Consider the following 23,810-nt stretch of genomic DNA (forward strand, 5'->3'; position numbering starts at 1 on the left):
GCCACGTACTGACTCGGTAATGTCAGTATTTGTTACTTAAGCCATTCTAATGATATTTATTTTGGTTTGAATGGTTTTCATGATGACTAATGATGTCAAGTATTTTTTCATGTGTATTTTTTCATGGGCTTATTACTTATTACATTTATTTCCTTTTGGTAGTTTATATTAAATGTTTTGCTTCTTACAAAGGTGTTGTTTTATTGAGTTATTTTAATAGTTTTTTTTTTTAAAAATTTTATTGGGTAACTTTTTTCCAGGACCCATCAGCTCCAAGTCAAATTGTTCTTCAATCTAGTTGTGGAGGGTGCAGCTCAGCGCCAAGTCTAGTCGCTGTTTTCAATCTAGTTGCAAGGGGCACAGCCCACCATCCCATGCGGGAATTGAACCGGCAGCCTTGTTGAGAGCTCGAACTCTAACCAACTGAGCTAACCGGCCACCCCATGATTTGAGTTATTTTTATAATAAATATATAGTTTATATAATGTTTCTCTAAATATAAATATATTTGTCAAACACATATATTATGAATATTTTCTCCAAGTTGATACTTGCCATTTAATTTTCTTAACAGTGTCTATTGCAGAGCAGTTTTTAATTTTGATGGATTTCATTTTTCTTTTATTTCTACTTTAAAATTATTTTTATTTTATTATTTTGCTTATTTTAATTATGTTTATACCTATTTTTATTTTATTTATATTTATTAATTTTATTATTTAAAGATTTGTATTTTATTATTCGTACTTATATTAATTTGTACTTTTTGTGTGCTACCTAAGAAATCTTTGCCTACCCTCCCAGGTCATGACATTTTGCTCAGATGTTTTCTTCTAGAAGTTTTATAGTTTTAGATTTTACTTTTAAGTCCAGGTCCATTTCCAGTTTTTGTGTATAACATAGGAGTCAAGTTTCATTTTTCTGCATGTTAATGTCCAGTTGTTCAGCACCATTTGTTGAAAAGACTATTCATTCCCCTTTGAATTAACTTAATACCTTTATTGAAAATCAATTGACTAATCCACATGGGTCCATTTCTAGGCTTTATTCCATTGATCTATTTATTGGAGCTTATCCCTGTATCACATTGTGTTGATTACTGTAGCATTGTAGTAAGCCTTGAAATCAGGTAGTGCAGATCCTCCAGTTTTGTTCTTTGTCAAAATAGTTTTGGCTGTTCTCGATCCTATGCATTTCCATATACATTTTAGAATCAGCTTGTCAATTTTTACAAAGGCCGGCTGGGATTTCACTGGGATTGTCTTGACTCTACAGATATTAAGGGAAAATTGACATGTTGACATTTCAACAATAGTAAGTCTTTCAATCCATGAATATGGTATATCTCTCTTTTAAAAATGGATTGCAGGTCTTCCTTAACTTCCTTAGCAATGTTTCATGGTGCTCAGTGTACAAGTCTTACACACCCTCAGTGCAAGCCTGCGAGCCATGGTTTGCTGGCTCCTGGGGCTGGTCACTGCATCAGAGAGACCCTCAAGGGCTGGGAATAGGCAGGGAGAACACTGTCATCCCTATTCCATATCTGTTCCTCAGCTGTGAAATGGGGATAATAGTCCCACCTCACAACGTTGTGAGTGTTGAATGCATTAATCCATGTGCTTATAAAAGTGCTTAGCACATAATAGGTGCTCAGCAAACAGTAGCCATGATTACCCCTAATGCAATAAGAAAGGCAACCAAGAAGTGCTACAAGTGCTTGTCAGTCACCCATCTGTGACATCAGAGAGAAATGGGGGCATTTCTCACATCATAAATCTGAATACAGATCTAGGGTTTTCTTCCCTCTTACCTACTGCATCCAATGAATCAGTAAATCTTCCTTTTTGCTTCCTTTTTAAAATTTTTACAGGACTTTATTGGGGAACAGTGTGTTTTTCCCAGGACCCATCAGCTCCAAGTCAAGTTGTTGTCCTTTCAATCTTAGCTGTGGAGGGCGCAGCTCAGCTCCAAGTCCAGTTGTCGTCGTTCAGTCTTAGTTGCAGGGAGCGCAGCCCACCATCCCTTCTGGGAGTTGAAACAGCAACCTTGAGGTTGAGAGCCCGCGTTCTAACCAACTGAGCCACCTGTCCACTCCATTCCTTTTTTAAAAAAAAATCTCTTTTTTTTTGAGGGTCACCATTCCACCATTGGGATCATCTGGAATGGACCAGAATTCGGTCTGCTGACCAGCACTCCGTACCCCTGAGGTCGTCTCCAGGCTTCGGCTTCGGCGAAATGAACGCCCTTGGGCTCACATGGCGCACTCAGTCCTCACCTCCCTGTCTCCTCACTCCCTCCTTGTCGGGCTTCTGCCTCCCCGTTCCCTCTCCCCACTGCAGCTGCTCCAGCAAAGTCAATGGTGACCTGCACCTGTGTATTCTTTGATCCTCATCTTAGTGGTGTTTTGCATTTAACTGCCTGCCAAGAGCTGTGATTGTCAGCACACTGGTGACCGTTAGGTGACACGTTAATTTGATGGCTCCCCGTCTCTGAAATGTGGCCCTGTTTCTGCTATTCTTTCCCTGCACACCTTCCTAAGGAGTGTTGAGTCTGCCCCCTGCTCCCCTCCCACATCCTGCCCTGGCCCGCCTCCACTCTCACTCCCTGTATCAGTGTCCCACGGCTGCCATAACAAAGTAGCACTGAACAGGTGACTCAGAACAACAGAAACTTCTCTCACAATCTGAAGGTTAGAAGTCCAAAATCAAGGTGTCAGCAGGGCTGTGCTCCCCCTGAAACCTGCAGGGGAATCCTTCCTGGCCTCTTCTGGCTTTGGGTGCTTTGCTGGCCATCTGGTGTCCCTGGGTTTGACGCTGCATCACTCCAGCTGTCTTCTCCCCATGTGCCTGTCTGTGTCCAAATTTCCCTTTTTTTTATAAGGACACAGTCCTATTGGATTAGGGCTCACGCTATGACCTCATCTTAACTTGGTCATTGGCAAAGACCCTATTTCCAAATAAGGTCATATTCACAGGTCCAGGAATTGGGACTTCAGTGTATCTCTTTGGGGGATACAATTCAACCCATAGCACCCCCTGTAATCCACCCTCCACATGGCAGCCTAAGGGGCAAAGCACAAACCCAGCTCTGTCCTTTACTCAAAATTCTTTCAAGACAGTGGAGTATTATTCAGCCACAAAAAGGAATGAAGCCCTCACACGCGCTACAACATGGATGAACCTCGAAAACATTATGCTGAGTGAAAGAAGCCAGATGCAAAAGACCATATATTGTAAGATTCCATTTCCAAAACAGGTAAATCCTGAGACAGAAAGTGGTTTGGTGGTTTCCTAGGTTTGAGGTTTAGGGAGTGGCTGCTAAGGGGTAGGTTTCTTTTGGGGATGATGAAAATATTCTATAATTGATCGTGGTGATGGGTGCACAACTCTGTGAATGTACTAAAGCTATAGAACCACACGCTTTAAATGGGTGGATTTTACGGTATGTGAATCACATTTCAGTAACGCTGTTACCAACACCTTCCATGGCTCTCCAGCGCCCTCTGGAGGGAGACTAGGCTCATGACCTGACCCATATTCTGATGCGTCCGAGTTGCATGACCCACAGGTGCACTGCTCTGTCACATAATTCACAAGAGGCTGCAAAGCCACAGAGAGAGACACCGCCATGGACTCATACAAGGCAGCACCCAGTTATAAAGACCCGCTTTGCCACAAAATTCCCACCCAGGCACACATAGCAACGCCCGGAGTCATGGACACCCCCACCTCCCCTCCCTAGCAAGGCACAGCGTGACAGCCGGCCAGGGACCCAGCCATTCCTCGGGGACACACACACACACTCACTACTCACTAACTTCCTACAGCCACACACCCCAGAATCCAAAGTCTGTCGCCACAGCATCCACACAATGGTCACACACACACACACACACACTGTCAACCCTAAGACGGCCTGGCCCTGCCCACCCAACCCACACTGGCCACCCGCAGACCCCGCAGGGGTCCCCACTTCCCCCTAGGCCACTGCACAGGCGGACACAGAACTCAGGGTCCGCCAGCTGGTTCCTCACCCCAGGAAGTGGGAGAAGTATTTTTAGTTACAGTTAACCTCCCGCCCAATTTCCCTCCTCCCCGAGGCACATCCAATTGGTTTAATTAGAGAGAATTAAGCGAGAGGCATTTCCAGTCACCGGGAGAAGTTGGCTGAGGAGAGCTGCCCCTCCCCCACTAGCCAATGTTCCGTCCCCAAACCACCAGGCAGGCGGGGGTTGCGTGAATGCACCAGCCTCTCCTTCAAGTAGACCTCAGGCCTCAGCCCAGCCCTGCCCCCTGCCCCAAAACCCATCTCCACTGGCTTTCAGAGCATGGGAGGGGTTTGCAAGTCCTTCTTGCTGTCTATCGTCATCCATCCCACTTCAGTACTGGCGAGTGTGGGGAAAGAGAAACATTCATCACAGCCAACAAAACAATGTCTAACTCCGAAAATATTTCATGTCAGGTCCTTTCAAAATCACAGAATCTTAGATTCTATTTTTTCAAATGACAGGCTGTTGAGCAGAGTGGTTAGCATACAGGCTGTGGAGCTGCCAGGTGGTCTTGGTTCTCCATCTGTGTGACCCTGGGCAAGCGACTTCACCTCTCTGGGCCTCGGTTGCCTCATCTGTGTAATGGGGACAATGATCATCCCATCTCCTGGGACTTAATGGTGGGTTTACATGGTTGGTAGGCTACAGCTCCTAGAACAGAGCCTGACACACAGCACGCACTAGATAAGGGTAAATTAATGCATAAAGGCGGCAGCCCGAACTGACCCCTACCTTGCACTACCTGTCAGCTTCTAACAGTCAATGATGTGCCCATTTACTTGGCCCATGCAGGTCTCCCCACTGGGACGTCAGCTCCCCCAGGGCAGGGGTCTTTGGCTTGTGCACTGATGTGAGCAGCCAAGTTATGTGCCTAGGAAATACCTGTGGCCTGAGTGAATGAATGACAGGTAAAGGCGACTAAGTGTCAAAATTGCTTCCTGCGATCTCCACCCATTTCCCAGGTACCTGGTCACCTCTGAGCTGCAGTGTCTCTAGTTACAAATAATGACCCCTGACTTTGAGCCCTTACGGTTCTCGGCACTTCCCTTGCAATACCTCGGTTAGGACACAGCAGACCTATGAGGTAGGCGTTGCTGCTATCCCCACTTTCCAGATGAGGAAACCGAAGAGAGGTGAAGTCGATCGCCCAGGGTTACACAGCTATTACATATAATGTGTTCCAGAGGCAGATTTGAAACCATGTCTGGTCCTCACCACTCTCAATGGGTGAGGCTGCTCGTGCCCTGCTTGCCCGTCTCCCACAGGACAAAGTAATCTGGAAGCCATAGTGTGGGAGACTGATGCAAAAGTGGCCCCCATGCTCCATCTCCCCTGGATCTACCTCTCTTGCCATGTGAGTTCGCAGCTCCATCCACTGAAGGGTGGAGACTATTTCCCCTCCCTTGAACTAGACTTGAGACATGCCTGTGGCTAAGAAGTTGGAGTGGAGATCTGAGTCAGAGCCTCAAGAGGCCTTGAGCCCGCCTGCTTTCTCCTGGAGTCCAACCAAGCCTCTATGTGAATAAACTGGACAGCATGCTGACTGATGGTACCACGTGGTCCAGTCACTCCTGCTGCCCCTGCTGCTGGCGACCCAACCCCCAGAAGGAGAGCCCCCTTGCTGGCCACAGATACACAAGAGCCCTGGCGAAACCACAAGAACTGCTCAGCTGAACCTAGTTAAGATACCAACCCATAGAATAATGAACTAAAAAAGTGTGGGTATTTTGAGCCACAAAGTTTAGGAGTTGTTTGTTACACAGCAAAAGTTAACTGATACACAGAGTGCCCACAGACAGAGCAGGATAAAGAGTATCCATTATTATAACGAATGATTCATGAGCTTCAAATCAATGAGAATTCGAATCTTGAAAGAGACACAAGAACTCAGCTTGGTGGCTTTTTGTTTTTAAGACTTTATCATTTAAAAAAAAGTAGAAGACATCAGAGAAGGGAGGTAGGGGGGAGGAGGGAGATGCGCTGGGAGGACAAAGGGAACCTCCCCAAATGTCGGATCCGGGTGACCCTCTTCCCCTGACAGCCCCAGCTCACCCCCAATTCCGTCTCTGTCCTAGAGGTGGGGGCCCCCAGACACCATCTTCTGAAGACCCAGGCCCTGGATCTCAGCTCGGGTTCTGGGCAGAGGTGAGGGCAGAAGTGGGGCACAGAGCCCGGAGGCCTTGGTTTTGTCCTTGAGAGACCCTCAAGTGGGCACTCAGGCCCCCCATGTCCCAGCGGGGCCCCAGGGAGGTAGGCATTAAGTGGGAGGGCCATAGGAGGTGGGGTCCTGAAGCCAGAGGGCTAGGCGGGGACCAGAACCAGGTGTCACAGTCTGAAGCCTGGGGTCTGTGGAGTGGGGAGGAGAGGCCACGTCAGGAGGTGGGGAGGGCATCTGGCTTCCTGTCAGCCCTTCTCTGAAGTCCCCACCGGCCCCACAGCGAGACAGACTCAGAAAAAGAGAGAAACAGAAAGAGGGAGATGGAGAATCAGAACAAAAATGGAGGAAGGAGAGAGATAAATGAAAAAAGGAACAAGGAGACAGTGAAGACAAAGAAAGAGAGAAATACAAGAAGAGAGAGTGGGACAGAGGGAGAGACATGAAGAGAATCAGAGATGGAGATGTGGAAAGAGAAAAAGAATGAGGCATGCAGAGATAGATAGACAGAACAGAGAGACAGAAATAAAGAGAGGGACAAAGAGGAAAAGACAAGGGTGGGAGAGAGAAAAGACAGCCTGCTGGGGGAGTGGGATTGGTCAGAGCAGAGCTGAGACCCCCTACTGACCTGCCAGGATCTAACAAACCCACCCCTCTCTCCTTCCCAGGCTCGGGCAGTGCCCCTCCATGCCCAAGCCCTCCCACGTCTCCACTCATTTACTAGCCTTTCTGTTGGCCCTGAATTTCTTACTCACCCACCTGACTCACCAGCCTCAGCCCAGCCCAGCCCAGCCCTCCCTCCCATGTGTGTGTGTGTGTGTGTGTGTGTGTGTGTGTGTGTGTGTGTGTTGGGGGGAGGGTCTCATAGCTGTGAGGTTTCTAAGTGTGCCAGGCCTTTGTATATGCTATTCTCTCCTCTCCTGCCTCACTCTCCCTATTCTTCTGGTCTTGGTTCCAAATTTGCTTCCTCTAGGAACTCCTCTCAGCCTGGGTCTGATTCCCTCTCTGGGCTCCTCCGATTCCTGGGTTCCCTCATCCCAGCCTTGCCTACTCTGGCTTGTCACTGTCTGAGATGGGTCTGTCTCCCCCACTGGACTGTGAGCCCCGTTAGGGCAGGGCTGGGTTTTCATGGTGATTATTGTGTCCCTAGCACCACCCAGCACAGGGCCAGGCACAGAATTGCTCAGGGAATGTGTGTTGAATGAATGAATGAATAGATGCTAAACTAAGAAGTCTGAACTTCATCCAGAGGGCACTAGGGAACCACAGAAGAATTTTAAGTCAGGGAGAGTCAAGCAAGATCTGATCTGTGCTTTAGAAACTCCAGGCAACTTCTCAAACCCAGGCCTTTGCACAGGCTATTCCCTCTGCTTTTCTGAGCTGGGTGAACCTGCATACGTGACCTCCTCTCTGAGCCTCAGTTTTCTCATCTGTAAAATGAAAATAAGTTTCTCTCTCTTAGGGTTGTTGTGAAGACTAAACAAGACGATGTTATAAAGTCTTAAGAGCTGGAAGAGTAAAAGAATGTACCCTATTACTTTGCCACCTCCCCCCCACACTTCTAGCCAGTGGACTCCTATTCGTCCTTTAATGCCCCACCCGGAAGCTACTTCCTCCATGAAGTCTTCCCTAATATCTCCTCTGAGCAAGCTGTTTTACTGTTTCAACTATTGTACTGGATTATTATTGGTTTCTGGTGTTCACGTCCTTCAAGTCCAGAATCTTCTCAAGAGCAGGACCCTACCTGAGGCATGTCAGGGCATGGAGTGAGAGTTTAATATGTTTGGGGGTGTATGTATATTTGTATGTATGGATGGATGGATAAATCATCTTCCCATCAAACCTTGGAGAACCCTCAGTTCAGGGACCCAAGCTGCCCCTGCTCTGGGTGGCCCATTATTGGAGTCCGGAGGTCTTACAAAGGTTTGAGAGCTGTACAGCTCCCAACCTAGCACCCCGCAACACTGGACACTCACACTTCTCCTGAATCCAGTCTCTATAGATAATGCCACTCTCCTTCTAAGTTCAAACTCATCCCCATTGATCCTGGAAGACGAAAGAGGAGAGTTAGTGGAGCTTCACCAGACACTCCAATATGCATCTAAAGCCCTTCCAGCCCTTTCTTCCTCAGGGGATCAAAACAGACTAAGTCATAGTTTAAGAGGGTGCTGATCCTTTAAGAAAAAGCAGAGACTTCCAATAAGTGGGCAGAGCCTGGAAGAAGCAAATTGTGAGGAAAAGTTGGGCACTGAGAAATCTGCATTTGCATCAGCTCCCCTGTTATGCAAATGAGACACTATATTATTCATGAACTAAATCCCAGAAGGTGGAGCATCTTCACTGGGGCCTGGCGTCTTGGGGGTGTGGCTTAGGGCCTTACCTGGTGGCCTGACGGTCATGTGTGGCTGTGTCTCGGTGTAGCCCCCCATAGGCTGGCCCTCTGGGCTGAAGGCTGCACCCTGTCCTGCAAGGGGGTTGAGGGGTGCAAGATGAGCCCCAGGATGCCTGGGTCCGGGCTTTGACACTCCCCCAGGGACACCAGGCCCTCTCTTCCCACCTGCTCCTGGTACCTGTGCGGTTGGATTGATCGATCATTGGTTGCACGATGCGTCTCCGTGCGTTAATGAACCTGGGAGGGGGTCATGGAAATGGAGGAGGGTGTAAAGAGGGAGGAAGAAAGAGGCAGAGATGAATACACAGAGAGAGATCTGGGAAGAGAGGGTGGGGCTGGGGAAGGAAAGAAGGTGCGAGGGGGAGGAGAGGGTCCGAGAGGCTTCATGGCCCCCTTCAGCACCGCGGACAGCGCCTGGGCTCCCCACGCAAGCCTCCCTGCCCAAGCCTCCAGCCCCTCACCAGTTGTTGACTTGCAGAATGGTGAGCCCCGTGTCCTGCGCCAGCTGTTTCTTCTGGTCCTCCGAGGGGTATGGGTGCTGTGGCCACCAGCAAGAGTCACCCTGCCTGCAGGGCTGCCATCTGATCCCCAAAGCCTGGCCCACCCCAGTCCCCAAGGATGGCGAGCCCAGACTGGGGCAGGGGCCGGAAGAGCCACCTCATCTGAGCTTCTCCGTGCTCCCCCCGGGGCCCAACAGAGGGAAGCGAGCCAAGCTTTGAGCAATTACGCCTGCGCCTGCAGGCGCCCTCGCCTCTTCCAGCAATTAGAGGCTAATTGGCCAGCCCTCATTCGGGGGAGACAGAGCGTGGGGACAGGGCTCCACTGCTGCGAAAGGAGGCAAAACCCAGCAGGGCCTCTTCTGAGTCTCTGTCAGGGCTCCTCTCTCCCTGTCCCAGTTTCTTTCTTTCTCTGTGTTTCTGTCCATCTCTGACTCAGTCTCTCCATGTCTCTTGCACTGATTCAATCCTCCCCATGTCTCTCCATCTCTCTGTTTCAGCCTCTCCTTGTCTCTCTTCCTGTCTTTTTCCCCCCCTCTCTCTTCATGAGGCAGTGTTGTGCAGTGGTTAAGGCATGCCTGCCTGTGTTTAAACCCACCTCTGGCTGTGAGACCTCTGGGTCTTACTCTCCTCATCTGCAGAACGGCGAAAACACAGCCCCACCCTCTCAGGGTATGTTTGGCTGGATGGTGGGTTGGTGAATGACGGATGCGTTGGTGAGTAGATGGGCCAACGCACAGATGAATGGGTGGGTGGGTTGGGAAAGAGTGAATGAGTTAAGAGCCCTAGCAGCACCTGGCACACAGGTAGCACTCACGATGCTTTTTCTTTTTCTGGTCTTTCCCCATCTCCTTGAAATTCTCCCTGACTATTGCCCCTCCCTCAGTCTCCCATCCCTGGGACTCGGAGCCTGTCTCTGTGCAGTGTCCTTCTCCATCTCTCTCTGTGCCCATCCTGTCCCCCAAGCGCCAGGCTCTCACCGAGAGGTGCTGGAACAACCAGGCTCTCATGATGTTAGTGGCCACCTTGGGGAAGATGCCCCTTTTCTTGTTCCGCCGCCGTTCCTGGTCCAGCTCCTCATCCTCTCCCCCAGAACTGGGAGAGGCCACACTTGTGTCCAGTCCATCTCCTGAGGGGGGAGAGACAGGCTATGTTTGTGGACAGTGAGGGTGGGGGACCAGAGGGACCCAGAACCCTCATCCAAGACACCATTCCACACCCCGGCTGTCCTTGCCCCCCCTGGAAGTCCTACTTGCTGTCTAACTTCAATCCTCAGACTGATTCCCATACTTCCCCTCTACCTCCCAAGGTTCTCACCTTGGTCACTGGAATTGTCCCCACTCTGGGAGGCCAGGCCCCCACTGGATGGACCCGGAGTCCCCAGTTGTATAGACCCGCCATCCTCATGGTCTCTAATCCATGTATTATTCTGGAAAACAAGAGCTGGAAGTCAGTACCAAGGTTTGGGGTACAATATTGCACAGTAGCTAAGACCATGGGCTCTGGAGCTGGAACTGTGTAGGAAGCCTACCCTTGCCTCTTCCTTTACTATAACCTTGGGCAAATCATTTTACCTCTCTGTGCCTCAGTTTCCTTAACTGGATAATGGAGGATAATAACGGTCCCCAGCTCAGCATGTGGAAAGGATTCAATGAGTTAATTTACTTAAAGGTACAGAGCAATCACTCAATAAAGATGAGTTTATACAGATCTATGGCACCTTATCTGAAATCTTTGAGGCTGGAGGTATTTTAGAATTCAGAACTTTTCATGTTTTTAGACAGCAAGTCAGTGCACACACTGAGTATTTCCTAACACCCCCAGCAGGGTCTGGGGCACAACCTCGTCATCAAGCTCGTTAACATTTCTGCAGCAAAATGGATGAATATTTAACCGAGTGGAATAAACAAAGGCTATAAATAGCAACCTCTCATTAGTTCAGGTCAGATTTTGCTGCCAGATGAGCTTGCACTAAACTTATGGGGGGGAAAAAAACTTTTACTTTTTAGAGATTTGGGGGCCTCAGACCTGTAGACCAGGGAGTCCAGGACTGTGTTTTCTTTATCCAAACTCCGACACACCTTGAGGAGCTTGACAATGTGTCAGGTTCACCCTCGGCCCCCGCTCTGTGTCCCAGGAAGCCAACCCACCCGTACACACTGCACCAAGACTTCTAGGTCTGTGTGGAATTGCTTTTTGGAGTGTATTAGGGGTGGCTGATATGCAAACTGCAGTAGCATTAGGTCTGCAGGCTTTTGAGTGCCCCTGTATGTATCACCTGTAGCTCTTCTGGTGGATCCGATCGGATGCTGTGGCCCCCACCTCGGTGTACCTGAACCTGTCCTGAGACTGTTGTGTGGCATGTAGTGTGCGTGCCTACATCTCTGTCTGACATGGCATGGTTGTCCCCGGAGAGGCGGTGTGGCTGTGTCGTGGTTGCTACGTGGGTGGAACTGAGATGCAGTGGGTTTCCAGCGTGGTCGTGTCGCTCTCTGAGATGACCACGTGGCTGCGGCTGACTATCAGAAAGCCACATTTTTCTAAGTTTGTGGCTGTAGGTCAAAGGGTTGGTTGTCCTACTTGTGAGCCAGTGTGTGGCTGTCCTGGTTCCTGCACAAGCAGACGGGTGGCTCTGTGACATCGAGTGGTTCACTGTCAAGGGAATGAATTGGATGCTGTGTGAATAACGAATACGGCTGTGCCTCTGAGGGAGTCATCACCGATCGTCACACCCACGGGGCTCTTGCTGAGTGGGTGCGTATGTGGGTTGTGGGCAGAGGGTCCTTGGGACCCACCTGTGACTGCAGTGTGCAGCGTGCCTGAGTCTATGTACTTGGGGTGGAGACATGTGCCTGTACCTGGAGGCAGATATTGTGTTGTGTCATCGCTGGGTGTGTTGAGAGTTGGGTGTTACCCTCGTTGGGATCTGCATGGCTGGGCTGTCGTGTGGTTGTCGATGAAGCTGTAGTCCAACTGTGTCTGAGACTGGATGAATCTGGGCCATGTGAGGCTGTTGAGTGGCATGGTGTGTGTGCACACCTGCCATAGTCCGGTGGCGACATGGCATGTGTGCAAGTGTGTAGGCACTGTTCTCAGTCTGGGTCCGAGTAGAGCTGTATCTGATTTATGTGGAGGGATTGCCATCTGTGTGGCTGTCCCAGTCAGGCTGTGTGACCGATGCTACCGCTATGCAACTGGGATGTGTCTCTTTAAGTATATGGTGTAGGCTAACACGTGGCTGTGAGGGAGAATGGCCGTGACTATTTGTGTAGTTCTGTGTGAACCTGTGTGTGTGTAGCTGAGCCTATGGGTGGTAACTGCAGGTGTGCGTGTGTGTGTGTGTGCGCGTGTGTGCGTATGCGTGTGTGTGTGGGGGGGGCATGCACGCTGTCCTCCAGCTGGGTCCCTGTCTAGTAACTGCTGCACAGTTGGTGCAGGCCCCGTGGCCAGGCCGTCGCTGACTGGCTGTCCGACGCCGTGCGATGTGTGTTCTCATGCTGTAGCCTGAGCCAGCTGTGTCTGGGCATGGCTTTAGTTGCTGGGTGATGCCTGGTCCCCATCCCGGGCCCACCTGGTCTTGGAGGCCGGGGCAGGAGGCCGGGTAGTCCTCCAGGTCCTCCCTGCAGCCGCCATCCCGATCCTCGATGACCAGGTCAATGGGCATCTTCCCCTTGAGGCAGGTGATGTAGCGGTGACAGAAGTTGTCGCACAGGTCGTGGACCTGAGGGGGCACCGGGGTACTGGGGGGGCCACCCGGGAGCCATGGCTGGGGTGTATGGGAATGGGGGTAGCATTCTGCTCCAACTCCGGTGGGGAGAGAGCCTGAAGGGGGGTGGAAGGGCGAGAGGGGGAGGCATGGGGAGCAAGAGAGGGTGTGAGGGGAAGTGAGAAGCACTCACCTTCTCCAGCTCCAGCAGGTGGAAGCGAAGTACCTGAATGGCCTGTATCATCTGAAAACAAAGACAGGAAGAGACAGAGGAGGGGAGCGAGCGAGGGAGGGAGGGAGAGACAGAGGAAGAGAGAGAGAGGGAGAGAAGGAAGAGGAGGAGGAGGGGAAAGGAGAGAAGGGAAGACACCGGGGATCAGAAAGAGGGCGACAGAATGACAAAGATGGAGAGACAGAGCAAAAAGAGAGACAAAGACAAAGTGACAGAGGCAGAGAGAAAGAGAACAGAAATGGAATCCCAAAATTATGAGGAGAGAGAGAATTTGAGAGTCAGAGGCAAAGAGAAGCAAGAGGTACAAGAAACAGAAAAGGATGCATCACGAGAGGAGAGAACAAGGGTAAGCTACAATAATAAGAATACCCCCTCTTTTGCCTGCTTGCCCTCTGCTCCATTTGCCACCCTTCACCTGCAAACTACATTTCCCAGAGTCCTTTGCCAAAGGGTTGGGCCAATAGGAAGCCCTGGCGGGAGCTGGAAAAAGAAGGAAAAGGCCAGGATATTCCTCCTTCTCTCCTTCTCCTCTGCCTTTTCTCTCTCCCTTCCTCTCTCTGCTTTGCAGCTAAGTCCCTGCACTCATTTTGACGTGGGCTCTGTTCTCCTGATGGAATAGCTAAAGCTTATTGAATCCCCATTCTGTGCCAGGCATTGTTCTAAGCGCTTGACTCTCGTTAACTCATTAAATCCTCACAACAGCCTTAAAAGATAGAAATCACTACTAGCTACACTTTTCAGACAAGGAAACTGAGGCACAGGGAGATGGAACAACTTGTCCTGGTTCACAGAGCTAAGATGTGACAGAACTGGGATTCGAACTCAGGCCATTGGGTCTGCGTTCTCAAACTCTAGGCTACACTGCATTGCAAATGGACTAGTTATCACTATCTGAGAACATGGGTCAGGTGGTCTCCTCTCTGCTCCCCCAACCAACCCCAAGGCTATGGAGGGCAGGACAGGGGACCCCCGTAGGGAAGGGAGCATTGTGGGGGGCCCAGGTCTCACCAGATTGTCCAGCTCTGGGTTGGAGGAGAAGAGGGGCCTCTCAGAGCGGACCTGGGAGGAAGAGAGAGGCCGGGGAGGGCACATCTTGTCTCCCACCTGCCCTCCTCCCGGGCTGTTCTGGTGCATGGTGGATTGGGGTGCCCACCTGCTTAGCAAAGGCTGCGATGTCCTCATTGAAGGAATCGGAGGAGCAGACGTCACCACCCAGGGGTGTGCCCAGCCCAGCCCCGGCCCCATCGCGGGGCGAGCAGGTGGCCAATTCACATTTCTCAAAGACCAGAGCCAGCAGTGGGAAGAGCGGGTGTCTAGAGGAAGCAGGAGAGGAGAGCATTCATGAGGGGAAGGCAGGGGTCTGCGAAGTACGGAGCAACTGGGAGGGGGACAGGAGACCCAGAGGGAGGAGATGGAGAGACAGAGTAAGAAAGACTCAGAGGAAGAGAAAAAGGTCCAGAGAGACCGAGACACACAGAGAGAGGCCTGCATCCTTAGACCCCATGGAGCCCTGGGCCCTGTCCCACTCACCCGTATATCTCATCCTTCTCCCTCTTCAGGCCATCACTGTCCAAGCCTGGGGGTGGGGGCTGGGGAGGCCGGCGGGGGCCGTAGGGCCCGGAGGCTCTCGGTGTCGGAGGCACTGCCTCCGAGAAGCCAGCCAGGGCTGCAGTGCCGTCCACGATGCCTGGGTAGTGGGGCAGCTCATCGTACTGAGGGGAGGCAAGAGGGGGAGAGCCCCAGGGAAGCATCATCACCACCCTCCCTGACGCTGGGACCCACCCTTGGGTTCCCCAAGTATCTGAACCCTATCCCCTTAAGCCCCCCAATGTCCCATGGAGCTGTGGGGTGGGACAGAGGGCCCTGTCGCACGGCCTTCTCTTGCACCCCTGAACTGTGAAAAATGTCTCGTCAGAGATTCCTGATGTGTAGGCAGGAGGGTCCAGAGACGAGAGATGGACCCAGGTCTCAGGTCTGTGGGTCAGGATGGGGATGCGGGGGCAGGAATCAGCTGGCTGGTAACCGCCAGCGCTTCACAGAATGAAGGGAGGAAGGAGAAGCCATAGAGAGAGATTCAGAGAAGAGACAGGGGAGTAGAGAGAGAGTGAGATGGTGAAAAATGGAAAGAAAGGCAAAGAGAAAGAGACAGGAGATTAAGAGAGATGTAAAGAGACAGAGGGGGTGAGTAGAGGGGGAGACAGAGAAGATGCAGGAGAAAGAGGCATAGAGAGACCGAAGAGAGAGTGATCCCCACTCACGGATTCTTCCCGTAAAAGCAATGCATTGTTTGTACACAAACGTTCGCATGCAGTCCCGCTTCAGTTTCATTTCCGTTGTCAAATATGCACGTCTGAGCGTGTCTTAACAACTTACCACACCCCACTCACCATGTGAGTCCAACACACACACACAGAGCCAAACTCCAGGCATAGGAATGAATGAATGAGACATTTAGCACATACATGAATGAATGAATGAGGCATTTAGCACAGTGCCTGGCACACACTAAATGCACTCCTGTTAAATGAAAGTATAACCCTGCACAACAGCACAAGTCCACTTGTGCAAACAGCCCCCAACAGAAACCATGGGCATCTAGGCGAGATTTCTACGTCTGGTCATCAAAGAAGCACACAAGCTGGGGAAGACCTGGCAGCAGGGGCGGGGCTGAAATAACCCAGGTCAAACCCTTTCCTTAGAGATAAAGACACTGAGGCTTAAAGAAGCAAAGAGACTTAAAAAGGGGAAGCAAACGAGTTCCTGCTACCTTCCGTCTCTGCACTGAGGGCTGTCCTGTGTGTCTTTCCCTCTCTCCCCTTTCACTTCCTCTTCTCTTAACTTCTCCTGAGCCCAGAAGTTGCATCCAGTTGCTCCCCGCTGTTCATCGCACATCCGAAGGTGTGCGGTGGAGTGCTCACACCCTGCCATGTTCGCCCCCCCACCAGGTGCCTTCTCAGGTCCAGGCCAGTCTCCGCCGCTCTGGCCCATCTCCAGGACATAAAGCAGAGGTGAGAGGGGCCCTGCCTGTGACACCCACCTCTCCCAGCACTGTCCCCACCCTTACCACTCGGAGGACTTGGAACAAAAGTAGAGGAGGGAGGATTGGAGGGGGGCAGAAAAGCAAGTGGGGGTAGGATAAAGGGCCTGAGATGGAGGGGGAGACGCAGAGAGGGGGAGATGGAGGGACAGAGTTGGGGGAGACCGAGGGGCAGAGAGAGGGAGGCAGACAGAGATGGTGGACAGGGTGGGATGGGCTGATGGGGCCAGAGCGCGGGGAGAGGGCGAGCTGGAGGGATGGGGAAGGCGGAGACGGGCTAGGGCACGGGGGTGCCCGCCCTCAGACCTACCCTCCGGGCCATGGGCTGATGTCGGCGGCAGTTTCTGGGTCCCTCCAGGGCCTGGCCGGCCGGGAGGGCGCAGCCAGGGGCAGCCGCCCCAAATAGCCCGCGGTGCCGACGCCAGGGGGTGGGGCAGGAGGCTGGGTGCCCGGCCCCCCCACCCCCGCCGTCGTCAGTGGCAGGCGCGGGGCAGTGCGGAGGCTGAGAGCATGGACCCCCCAGTCCCCTCCCCCTGCGGGGGTCACAGCCGGGGGCTCATGCCGAGGGAGGGGGCGAGAAGGCGGGGAGGGTCGCCCCAGGCCCCCTCCCCGGGGGCCCCAGTCCCTCCCCGGGTCCTGGGAGGACAGAACCAGCCCGAGACAAACAGATCAAGAAACGGGGGGGAGTGGGGGTAGAGGGAGGGGGGTTTGGCCCGGCCTGGGGCGGCGGGGGGTGGCGGGGGGCGTCGGGGCTCCCCGCGCGGGTGCGGGGTCCCGGCGTGGGCGGCCGGGAGGGATGCTGGCGGCTCTGGCTCTCCCTCTCCCCTTCTCCCGGTCTCTCCCTCTCTCTGTGGTCACATCCGGAAGTTCCACAGCGGAGATGCTTAACCCACTGTCCGCCGGTGGCGCGGGCGGCAGGCGGGGCGGGAGCGTCCGGAGCCCCCTCCCCCCATCTCCCCTTCCAGAGTAGGGGGCTGCAGCAGCTTTCCCGAGCTGCTTTTGTATCTAAGTCTCCCCGCTCTTGTCTTTCACGTTTCCCACCCCTCCTGCCTCCCTCTTTCTTATCGCTCCCCCCACCCCACCTCAGGTCTTCTCTGCCTCCCCCTGTCTCGGCCGCCGCCACAGGTCTCTGTCCCTCTGTCCCCCTTTTCTCCGTTCTCTCCACCCTTCCTGGTCTTTCTCTCCATCTCCCTGGTTTCCTTTTTTCTATGTCTTCAAGTGTTCTCCCCCACCCCCCACCGCCATTTCCTTCTCTCTGTCTCTCTTCCTCTCTCATCTCTGCCCCACGCGTCCCTGCTTCTCTCTGTCTCTCTCACCACCCCACCTCCCGCAGGCCCTCTCTTCAGTCGGTCGTCCCCTCACCCTCTCTCTGTTCTCTGTGAGACAGGTCAGAGGAGAGAACCAGAGGCTGTAAGTAACCAAACCCCCATATTTTAGTTCTCTTCTTGCTCTGCACCCTCTGCCCCCTGGAAAATATCACTCTGTTCCTCTGCCCGTTTTTGACCCCTGCCTTTTAGAATGGCCTTAGTCTCCAAAACAGGGTGAATGACGTGGCTGGCTACACAGATGTTGGAGAGAATGTCCACAGCTTTTATCTGATTCCTGGAGGAGGCTGGGACCCAGACAGCCTTTGAAACTGGTGTTTTAACGAGGTAAAGAAGATTGTGCAACACAAACTTAACCCAGCACCTTCTATGTGCCAGGTGATATTCTGGGGATACAGCAGTGAGGGAAAGACAAACTTCCTAGCCTCATGGTGGTCACATTCTATGGAGGATGGGCTCGGGGAGAGAGACTAGTCAAGTAAATAAATGTGTAAGTACAAAATAATGCCTGGAGGTGATCAGTGCTCGGAAACAAAGCAGAGTAAGGACAGGGAGAAGGATGTATATAAGTTGGACAGGGAAAACCCTCAGAAGAGGTGACATCCGAGCAGAGGCCTGAAGAAGGTGAGGGAGCCACGTGGATTTCTGGGAGAAGATCATCCCAGGCAGGGGAACCGGCAAGATGCAAATGCCCTGGGGCAGGAATGTGCCTGGTGTGTTCCAGCACCAGTGAGGAGGCCAGCGACGGCAAGGCCGAGACGCTGGCTTTTTCTACATTAGGGTCTTTCTCTGATACCCTCGGATTCCTTGGGGTGGGGGGGGAGGGTGTGCAAATGGCTGTCGGGACTCCTTGTAAACTCCCTACAATTGAATGGTGAATTGTGGCTTGGGGGTTCTGTATTTTTTCCCTAGGGAGGTGGCCCCTAGTGTTCATCTTATTTTTTCAAAAGGATTCTTGACACCCCTTCCCCAAAAAGTTACAAACCATCACTCCAGAGGGATAATGGCAAAGAGAAGTGAGAGATCCAGAGAGAAAGGAACAGAAAGTTGGGAGGAGACAGAGATGGGGGAGGGTAGAGATCCAGCGAGAGGGGAGGCTGACCGGCAGCTCGAGGCAGTATGTTACCCCTGCTGGGCTCTAGAAGGATGTTTTTACGACCCTCATAAACAGCTCAACCTGTTTCTCCTTCATCCTCTAGTCTTGTGGAAATTAAACAAAACCACCCAGGCCCGGGGGCAGGGTGAGTTCCTGGAGCTACAACCTGAGGGACTGGGATCAGCCCGGCTTCAACATGTCCCAGCGGGGAGGGCGGTGGGGGGGGCAAGGACGCGGCCCAGGGCTCCCTCAGAGCCTGGGAAAGCCGTCCTCTCCGACCCCGGGTGTAGCTTCACCTCCAAGCCCTCCCACCCGTCTTGGCCCACCCCCCCACCCCGTCTCTGTCTCTCGCTTCCTCACTCACCCTCATTCTCTTTGTCTCACCTAGGATCTCTTTCCCTGTCTCTCTACTGTCCTTTCTCACTGTCCCTGACCCCTGACATACTGTCAACCCTCTTCTCTGGCTGAATCTGGGGTCTGGACCCACCTCGAAGAAGCCTCCCCTCTCTGAGCCTCAATCTCCCCATCTGCTGGATGAGCTCCCCTGGGTTGGTGGGGTGATGGGGAACCAGTTAAACTAGAGGGTGCCAGGACTATGGGGACCCTTGGCGCTCTCCCAGAACCCGTCACATTCCACTGTCTTGCAGGTGACACTGGCCCTTTAAGGAAGGCAGTGGGGAAAGGGGGCCTTTAATCACTGCCACACGCACCCGCCCCCTCGATAGGGGTTTTGGAGCAGAAAATTAATTTAAATCACTTTTTAATTAAAGATGCAAAGCTCTTCTATGTGCCCCTCCACCCCCGTGGCCTTCAGCCAAGGTTCAGGGTGGGGGAGCCAGTGGTCTGGGCCCCCAGCCTCGCTTGTGTCTTGGGGGGTACGCTGAGGTCCCCTTCCCCTAGCTGATTCTGAAAACAAGAAGTGCGGCCTGAGGGATAATCCCAATGGGGGGTGAGTGGACAGGGATGGGGGCGACTTTGTCTTAACTGGGTGGGGGATCAGTGAGGCCAATGAGGGGGTGTGATGTGGAGAAAAAAAAAAAACGGTTGTTTCTTCCTTTGCTCTGAATGCAGAAGGACCCTCCACCCCCAAAACGAGGAGGAGGGGCTCGGGCTCCTGGGCGTCAATCTTTTTAATTAAAGAGAGGAGTGAGATGTTGGAAAGGGAAGAAACAGTAGTGTCTGCGAGAGAAACTGGTGGGAAAGGCAAGGGAGGGGAGGGCGGGGGAGGGACGGGGCTGCAGGCTCTCTCACTCCTCTAACCCCAGTCTGTGTGTCACCACACACACACACACACACCTGTCCCATTTCTCTCTGACCTCAGGGGGCCCCCTCTTGCTAGCTGTCTCCTTAAATGGTCCTCGGACCCTGGACCCTTGAGTTCAGGGGAGGGAAAAGGTGGAGTCCAGGCCTGGGTCTTGCTGTGTGTCCGGTGCTTGCTGACCTCAGTGTGGCTGCATCTGTGAGGGTGATGTTTGGGCCCCTGGGTGTCTGTGTTAGGACGTGTCATAACTGCACGTGTGCGCGTGCATGCCAGCGTGGGTGGGCACAGACTCGCAAATGAGCACCGGCCCAGGGAGGGCTCTCACCCTTCAGCCCCCTCCCCATGTTATAGATGGGAAGGCCCAGGTCTTGTCCACCCCATTGAACCCGCCATGAGTAGATCTGGGGCACCTCCCACGTCTCCCCAACATAGGTTTTCCCCCACGTTGGCTGTCAACCCCTCAGTGGCTTGGGCGGGACCCTCTCACTCACCTCGTCCCTGAGCCCTGACCACCGGGGCTCTGCCCACCAGGCAGGCCCCTTCCCAGGGACCCCCAACAATCCCCAAGATCTGCTCTGAGGCTGTGAGAGATGAGAGCCTGAGCGAGGAGCTGCTCAGGGCCCCCTCCTGTCTTTTTTCTTGGTCCTGCCGGCTCTTGCCTCGGTTTCCCCTCTTTATCATCAGCTCTGTGTTTGCCTCTCTGTCTCTTTCTTGGGGAACCCTCCTAACCTCAGTCCTAGACTCTCCAGGGATCTGTAGATCTGCTCAGGGATGCGGGATGAGCGGTCGTCTGTGTCTGTTTCTGTCTTGGGTGTGTCTGTCTCATGTGTCTCTCCATCATTTTCTCTCTATCTCTGTGTCTCTCTTTCTCTGGATAATCTCTCAATCTCTCTGTCTCTGTGTGTATGTCTGTCTCCATCTGTCTCATTCTTACTCTAGCTCTCCTCAATCTCTCCTTTTTTCTTTCTCTCAGTCTCTCTCTCGCCCCCACCCCCCACTCCATCTCTGGGGACCTCTGTCTTAGCCTTTGTGTCCCCACCTCTCTCTCTCTGCCCCCGCCCCTTGTCCCTGGGTTTCTGCTTTCCTGTCTCTGTGCCCTGCTCCCCCACCCCACTGCCCAGACTTTTCATAGATGCATCGCCCCAAATCCCCAGTTCCTCCCCCTGCCTGGCCTGGCTCCAGGAGAAGGAAACATTTATCTTGGTGGGCCGCTCCCCCCACACCCCGCGCCCGCCCCTCTGCCCGCCTCCCGGGCCCATCCATCACCTGAGCTAGCGACTCGGGCGGCTCATTTGTCACCCGCCGACTGCCACCCCACCAAGCAATCATACCATTAGCCATGGCTCGGCAGAGGCCACCAGGAGGACCGGGCCTGACCCGGGCGGGGGAGGGGCACAGGCAGCGACTCCCCCACCCCCCCAATCCCAGCTTCCTGTCTCCCTGTCCTTTCTCTGTATTTGCCTTTCTCTGCCAATTTCTCTTTGTGCCTCTGTGTCTCTTTTCTGGGCCTTTTCACTTCTCTCTTCCTTCTCCTCCTTCTCTCTCTCCCACTTCCTTTCTTTCTCTGTTTCTCTTTCACTGTGTGCCTCCCCGTATCTGTCTAGCTTATCTGTCCATCTGTCTCACATGTGTCTCCCTCCATCTTTTTCTTTCTATCTCTGTCTCTTTTTCTCTGGATGTTCTCTGTCTCTCTCTGACTCCTTCTCTCTTTCTATCTCTCGTTCTCACTTTCACTCTCAATCTCTCCCTTTCTGTCTTTTTCTCTCAGTCTCTCTCCCTCCCCACCGGCTCCCAACCCATCTCTTTCTGTCTTTGGGGATCTCTGTCTCTCTCTTTCCCTCTCCGCCTGTCTGCGCCCCAGCCCTGGGTCTCCGTCTCTCTTTGTCTCTCTCACTCTCCCTCACTGTGTCTCTATCTCTCCCTCTCTCCCTCTCCCCGACCTGGCCCTGCTCTGGTCCTGACTGTCGGCCCATTTAATCTCTGGTTTTCTCTCTGCACATCTGTAGGCAGCTCCTCTCTCTGGCTTTGTGTGCTGGTTACGGGGCTGGAGGATTACTTTAAACCTCTGGCAGCATCTCTGCCCAGATTTTTCTCTCTCTCAGCATTGTGTTAAGTCTCTCTCCTCCAATTCTGTCTCCACGCTGTGTCTGTTTTGTTCTCTGGTCCCTCCCCCATCCTCCCTGCCTTTCTCCCCCCTTTTTCTGTTCCTTTTCCCCTCCAGCCCTGCGGTTCCTCCTCTGCTGACCCCAACTGCCCCTTTTCAATCCATCATCCTTGCTTGACATTTCCTTCCCTCCACCTCCAGGGAGAAAATTACAGGGAGAGGGCAGGGGAATGGGGAAGTAAGGAGGGAGGAGACAGAGAGCGAGTGCCTTGGGAGGCGCTGAGGACTGAACCCCTATCCCTTCTCTCCCCTAGTCTGAGTGCCTGGAAGTCCTCCCTAGCGTCTGACTTCAATCCTCCGGGGGGGCGGCAGGACTCAGAGGAGGTGCCAGGAGCCAGCCCTTCCCTGTTCCCTAGAGAGGCCAGAAGCTGTGTGCTTGGCTGGGGCCAGAAGAGGGGGAGACCTGGTGCAGTCGTCCCTCCTGTCACTGGTGCCCACTGGGAGAGAGGCAGCAAGGCCCCACGGGCTCTGCGTGCCCCATTCCAACCCCTATGGCCCACACTGCCTGCGACGCCCCTCCCCCAGTGAGCTCTTCAGCCCAGGGGGCAACGTGCTGGGAGTCACTCCCCAAAAGCAGCCTCCTCATCAGTAGCCGGGAGTCAGTGAATAAAGACCCCAATACCTCACCTTTAGGTTGGGCACCTTGGATAGGGTTCTACAGTCCCCAGCGGAGCCCATTGCCCCTAGGAGGTGACCTGCTTATCAACACACTTTTTAACGGCTTCCTTCCCTGTCTCCCCTCCAGCGTCTCCTGGAAGCACCTCCCAAATAAACCACTTGCCTCCCATCCTTGTGGAGCTTCAGTGGCTTCTGTGGAGCCCAACCTAAGACATCGGCCAGGAGGGGATATGGTGGGCGGACGGGCAGAGAGACGGCACAAGGGGCATGAGATCCCCCTGTGACGGTGAATTGTACATGTCACTCGGCTGGGCTGTCATACCCATATGTCTGGTCAAACGTCACTCTAGATTTTGCTGTGAAGGTATTTTTCATATGAGACTAACTCATTTATAAATGAGTAAAGCAGATTACCCTTCATAGTGTGGTGGGCCTCATCTAATCAGTTGAAAGCCTTAAGAGAAAAAGACTGAGGTCCCCTAAGAAAGAGGGAATTTTGCTTCCAGATTGCCTTTGAACTTGAGCTGTAACATCAGCATCTCTCTGGGTCTCAGACCTGCCCTGTGGAATTGGGACCTGGCAGCCCCTACGACTGCACGTGCCAATTCTTTAAAATAAATATCTATCATCTATCTATCTATCATCCATCTATCTATGTGTATCCATCCGTCGGTCTACCTATCCATCTATCTATCTGTACATCCTGTTGGTTCTGTTTCTCTGGGGAACCCTCACTAATACCTCCCACACCTAAAATGTTGTGTACGTGAGACATGGCAAAGGAACAACAACAAAAAAAACCCATAAAAGTTTGAGATGTAGCAACAGATGAATGGATAAGCAAAATGTGCTATATTCAATGCAGCGGACTAGTACTCAGCCATAAAAGGCACTAATGCATGCTGCCACATGGACGGACTGTGAAAACATTAAGCTAAGTGAAAGAAGCCAGGCCACGTATTGTATGATTCTATTTAAAAGAAATGTCCAGAACAGGCAAATCCCTAGAGACAGAAAGCAGATTAGTGGTTGCCAGGGGCTGGGAGGAGGGGTGAATGTGGAGTGACTGCTGACGGGTACGGGGTTTCCTTTTTTGGGGTGATGAAAATGTTCTAGAACTAGATGGAGGTGATGGTTGCCCAATGTCATGTATGTATTAAGTGCCACTGAATTGTGCACTTGAAGATGGTAATTTTATATGTGTATTTTACCACATTTTTTAAAAAAGAGTTCAAGATGTAGCGATACATAGAAACTAAGAGACAAGAGGCAGTGGTGG

General features: G+C 52.7%; 1 protein-coding gene and 1 long non-coding RNA gene across 11 annotated transcripts; one reads left to right on the forward strand and one right to left on the reverse strand.

Annotated features, from left to right (window-relative positions):
* Positions 1-5,974: 5,974 nt before the first annotated feature.
* Positions 5,975-16,750, reverse strand: MEIS3 (Meis homeobox 3). Of its 9 annotated transcripts, none has more exons than XM_033127265.1 (13): positions 15,798-16,032; positions 14,561-14,742; positions 14,184-14,343; positions 14,039-14,089; positions 12,992-13,042; positions 12,664-12,762; positions 10,410-10,521; positions 10,073-10,221; positions 9,057-9,133; positions 8,761-8,832; positions 8,584-8,667; positions 8,180-8,249; positions 5,976-6,394 (listed from the first exon to the last, which is right to left on the reverse strand). In XM_033127265.1, exons 1-13 carry the CDS (start codon positions 15,891-15,893, stop codon positions 6,374-6,376), a joined length of 1,224 nt encoding a protein of 407 aa, XP_032983156.1. In that variant the 5' UTR covers positions 15,894-16,032; the 3' UTR covers positions 5,976-6,373. The 9 variants fall into 9 exon arrangements, with proteins under 9 accessions (XP_032983160.1, XP_032983156.1, XP_032983157.1 ...); XM_033127270.1 differs by having other exon boundaries at positions 5,977-6,394; positions 8,774-8,832; XM_033127262.1 differs by having other exon boundaries at positions 5,977-6,394; positions 12,664-12,813.
* On the forward strand, positions 15,914-23,658 carry LOC117034409 (uncharacterized). Of its 2 annotated transcripts, none has more exons than XR_004425091.1 (4): positions 15,914-16,038; positions 17,585-17,719; positions 18,592-18,633; positions 22,659-23,658. It is a non-coding gene; the product is annotated as an uncharacterized LOC117034409 (long non-coding RNA). The 2 variants fall into 2 exon arrangements; XR_004425090.1 differs by lacking the exon at positions 15,914-16,038 and adding an exon at positions 16,965-17,477.
* The last annotated feature ends 152 nt before the right edge of the window (positions 23,659-23,810 follow it).

The sequence above is a fragment of the Rhinolophus ferrumequinum genome, chromosome 15 (assembly GCF_004115265.2).
Source record: "Rhinolophus ferrumequinum isolate MPI-CBG mRhiFer1 chromosome 15, mRhiFer1_v1.p, whole genome shotgun sequence".
Lineage (NCBI taxonomy): Eukaryota > Metazoa > Chordata > Mammalia > Chiroptera > Rhinolophidae > Rhinolophus > Rhinolophus ferrumequinum.